This window comes from Rhinopithecus bieti, unplaced genomic scaffold (genome assembly GCF_001698545.2).
Source record: "Rhinopithecus bieti isolate Rb0 unplaced genomic scaffold, ASM169854v2 scaffold_14455, whole genome shotgun sequence".
Taxonomy (NCBI): Eukaryota; Metazoa; Chordata; class Mammalia; order Primates; family Cercopithecidae; genus Rhinopithecus; species Rhinopithecus bieti.
Window position 1 is genome coordinate 1,174,652 of NW_016807905.1, and position 4,546 is coordinate 1,179,197.

Consider the following 4,546-nt stretch of genomic DNA (forward strand, 5'->3'; position numbering starts at 1 on the left):
CCGCTCGCCGCCGGTCCCCGAGCCCGCCCCGGCGCGCAGCTCCAGCAGCCCGGTGCGCGGGGCGCGCCTGCCGGACGCCATCTTCGCCTCCGAGACCCCAGGACGCCGCGCTTGCCCTGTCCCGCTGTGCCCAGCCCGCTCCGACCAAGCTCCCAGGGCAGAGGGCAGCGGGGGCCCAGCTGGGCCAGCCGCCACCCTAGCCCGGCCGCTGGGGGAGGAGATCTAGGGGCGGGGCTACCCGGGGGTGTGACCAGTGCTGGGGACTGGGCCTCGGGCAAATGCGGGAGGTCGGGGCGGGGCCCGGGAGCCGAGGGCCGCAGTGTGAGACTACCTAGGGGGCGGGTCAGAAGGGCGGCGGGGCGGGGCCACTAGGCAAGGCGAAAAGCCCGGGAGGCGCGGTGCTGGGCGGGGCGTCGGGGGGCGGGGCTTCGCGTCGAGGGCGGAACCCAATGATACCGCGCAGTGGGCTCTGCGCTCGGAATGTCCATCGAGGGCCGGGACTGTAGCTCCCGGACGTAGGAGCGCATGAAAAAGAGACAGAACCATGTATCCTGGTGCGAAGCACTGGGCGTCGGGCCGGGCTGCATATGGCGGAGGACTGGGCTGCGTATGGTGGTCTGGGCTCCAGGGCTTGAGTTTAAGAGGTAGACACCGGCCAGGCGTGGTTGCTCACGCCTGTAATCCCAACACCTTGGGAGGCCTAGATGACAGCCCAGAGGCTCGAGGCTGCAGTAAGCCGCGATCGCGCCACAGCACTCCAGCCTGGGTGACAGAGCGAAACCCTGTGTCAAAAAAATAGAAAGGTAGACGCTGAGCCGCGAGAGACCTTGCAGGCAGAGTTGCTAGTTGGGTAGCTGAGGAAGAAGCTAGTTTCCCATCAGGTGGTCGAGGCTTTGGTCTGTGGGCGTGGCTTATCGTTGGCGTGGCTTCTAAAGGAGACAGGCCCCGCCCCCGGAGGAGAGAGCTGCCCACTCCGCTTAGGGCTTGGGGAGGGGGTGGGCAGGATGCCCACTTCAAAACTGGAGGGAAGTTTAAGAGATTAATCCCTGGCTGTGTTCACAGTCAAGTATAGAAAAGCCTGAAGTCTCACACTTTGAGGACTGGCAGAAAAACCCAGAACTCCTAGTGTGTGGGAAGAAGGCTGCAAGGTGGGGCTCTGGGTCTGGGCGTCTGGAGACCTGGTTTCTAATCCTTGCTGCCTGTGTTAGCTTCACGTCGACCTTGGTCCCCTCACGTCACTGCTCTAGGCCTCAATTTCCTCATCTGTAAAATGTGGATCATAATACCTACTTCACTGGGCTGGTGTGAGGATTAAATCAATGTGAAATCAATGTGTAAACTGTGACTCTATGCTATAATCACTTTCATTTAGTGAATGCTTACTCTTAGCTAGGGCTAGCAGAGTATTTTCCATGTGTTATCTCATCTTTACATTAGCCTCCTGGAGTAGCTCAGAGCACCCCCAGCTGGACACAGTGGCTCACACCTGTAATCACAACTGAGGTGGGAGGATCGCTTGAGCGCTGGAGGTCCAGGCTGCAGTGAGCTGTAATTGCACCATTGCACTCCAGCCTTGGTGACAGAGCAAAGAAAAAAGAGCACCCCTATTATATGGAAGGGAAAACTTGGATTTAGTCTAATTGGCCTAGGTCACAGTGAGTGAGTGAGGCAGAGCTGGGATTCAAACCCAGGACTGTTATGACACCAGTGCCTGGGCACTGAACCACTCTGCTAGACAGCTGACAAATACAGAGGTAAAGCATGATTGCAATCAGAAAAAATCCACCACATCACACAACTCAACTGGCCTCCATACCTGCTCCTTGTCTCTATCCTCCATTTCTAGCTGGGATATGTTGGGCAATAAATAAGTAAGACCACACCAGTGTTTTGAATCCTTGAACTTTTGGGTAAAATCCTCCACATAAGATATCATCAAGAAAAAAAAAAAGGGTGCCAGGTGCGGTGGCTCACGCCTGTAATCCCAGCACTTTGGGAGGCTGAGGAAGGCAGATCACGAGGTCAGGAGTTCGAGACTCAGCCTGGCCAACATGGTGAAACCCCATCTCTACTAAAAACACAAAAATTAGCCGGGCATGGTGGCAGGCGCCTGTAATCCCAGTTACTTGTGAGGCTGAGGCGGGAGAATCGCTTGAACCTGGGAGGCAGAGGTTGCAGCAAGCTGAGATTATGCCACTGCACTCCAGCCTGGGCAACAGAGCAAGACTCCTTCTCAAAAGAAAAAAAGAAATGAAAGAAAGAAAGAAGGAAGGAAGGAAGGAAGGAAGGAAGGAAGGAAGGAAGGAAACTCAGGGCCAGACGCAGTGGCTCACACCTGTAATCCGAATACTTTGGGAGGCCGAGGTGGGTGGATCACTTGAGGTCAGGTGTTCCAGATCCAGACCAGCCTGGCCAACCATAGGGCGAAACACCCACTCTCTTACTAAAATATTTAAAAATTAGTGGGGGCATGCGTGGCCAGACACCTTGCTAATCCCAGCCTACTCAGGGAGGCTGAGGCCAGCTTTAGAATCACTTGGAACCCGCGAGAGGCGGAGATTGCCCAGGCAAGCAGAGATTGCACTTACTGCACTCCAACCTGGGTGAGTAGGCGTGAGACTCCGCTCTCAAAAAAAAAAAAAAAAAAAACCATACAACAACAAAAAAAGGAATTGTTTTAGTTAGAGTGGTGTCAAAACAGGAGAGGACAGGGTTTTAAAAAAGAACACCCAGGTCCGACCGGCCGCGGGGCTCAAGCCTGTAATCCCCAGCCTTGGGGAGGCCGGACGGGGATCCAACGAGTTCAGGAGATCGAGGACCATCCTGGCTAACACGGTGAACCCCGTCTCTACTAAAAAAATACAAAAAACTAGCCGGGCGAGGTGGCGGGCGCCTGTGTCCAGCTACTCGGGAGCTGAGGCAGGGAGAATGGCGTAAACCCGGGAGGCGGAGCTTGCATGAGCTGAGATCGCCACTGCCACTCCAGCCTGGCGAACAGAGCGAGACTCCGTCTCAAAAAAAAAAAAAAAAAAAAAAAAAAAAAAAAAAAAAAAAAGAACCCAGGTCTTTCATACATATATATATGGGATTCCGAGGATGAAGATCACTGGAGGCTAGGAGTTTCAGACCAGTTGGCGGCAACTTAGCAAAAAACTCCGTCTCTACAAAGTAAAGAAATTAGCCAGCTTGGTAATGTGCACCTGCCCTCCCGCTACTTGGGGAAAGCTCGCAGTTAGGAAGCCTGTTTGAGGCTGCTACAGTGAGCCACAATCCATGCCACTGCACCTCCAGCCTGGGTGACAGAGCAAGGGCCTGTCTCAAAAATAATTAAAGAGGCCGGGCGCGGTTGGCTCAACCCAGCACTTTGGGAGGCCGAGACGGGCGGATCACGAGGTCAGGAGATCGAGACCATCCTGGCTAACACGGTGAAACCCCGTCTCTACTAAAAAATACAAAAAACTAGCCGGGCGTGGTGGCGGCGCCTGTAGTCCCAGCTACTCGGGAGGCTGAGGCAGGAGAATGGCGTGAACCCGGGAGGCGGAGCTTGCAGTGAGCTGAGATCCGGCCACTGCACTCCAGCCTGGGCGACAGAGCGAGACTCCGTCTCAAAAATAAATAAATAAATAAATAAATGAAAGAAAGCGAGAGGAAGGAAGGAGAGGAAGGAGGCAGCAAAGGAATATAGCATTGTATATATGCATTGATATCTTAAAAGTATGACTGAACTTAAAGATTGTAGGACAGCCTGAGGAATTTGGGGTAAGCACTTGTGATAAATAACTACAGCCTACTTGGCTTGTGGAAGCTTCACTCCAGTGGTAGAGAAGGGAGGGGAGGAGAGACCCGGCAGGAGGCAAGAGACCAGCAGGGAATTGAAGTTCCTTTCCCAGGACCAAAGCCTGGAACCAGATCCTTAAAAGTCCCCCCACGTACTGCCCTGCTTTAAAAAGACTTAATGAGGCCCAGACAAACTTGCTGAGAAAGATCCCTAAGAGAGGATTTCTCCTCTGGGGGACAGTTTTCTGTGGCTATAACAGGAAGGAAGGAGAGAAAGGAGTGATGTGTGCAAAGGGGCTAACATAGAAGATGTAGAGCCAAGGAAACAGTGACGTGTGCATGCATGTGTGTATGTCTGTATGTGAGTATGGGTGTGTGTGTGTTTGTGATCACACTTGATAGGCAGTGCCAATCACCGGTAGCTACCCCCAAGAACCCTGTAGCTGCAGGAATGCTCTACCCCTACACTGTGATCAGCCGATGCCTCTCTGCTGTGGCTCAGAAATTGGCCTCCCGGATAGATACACATAGGCCCGGCTCCCTGCCAAGCCCCAGGCAGAGCTCCTAGAGGAAAACAGTTCACTCCCAAGGGATAGGAGAGGGCGAAGGGGAAAAAAAAGGGGAGAGGGGAGCTGCCCAGCCTACTAAAGTCTCTGTAAACTCTGGCCGGGCACGGTGGCTCACACCTGTAATCCCAGCACTTTGGAGGCCTAGGCAGGTGGATCACCTGAGGTCAGGAGTTCAACACCAGTCTGGCCAACATGGTGAA

The 4,546-nt window shown here is 54.0% G+C and overlaps 1 protein-coding gene across 1 annotated transcript in view; it reads right to left on the reverse strand.

Annotated features, from left to right (window-relative positions):
- The window catches only part of SNTA1 (syntrophin alpha 1), a 38,491-nt gene extending 38,179 nt beyond the window's left edge, over nt 1-312 (reverse strand). Inside the window, exon 1 of the mRNA XM_017884091.1 lies at nt 1-312. Coding sequence (XP_017739580.1) covers nt 1-81 — 81 coding nt within the window. The 5' untranslated portion in view covers nt 82-312.
- Between the last annotated feature and the right edge of the window lie 4,234 nt (nt 313-4,546).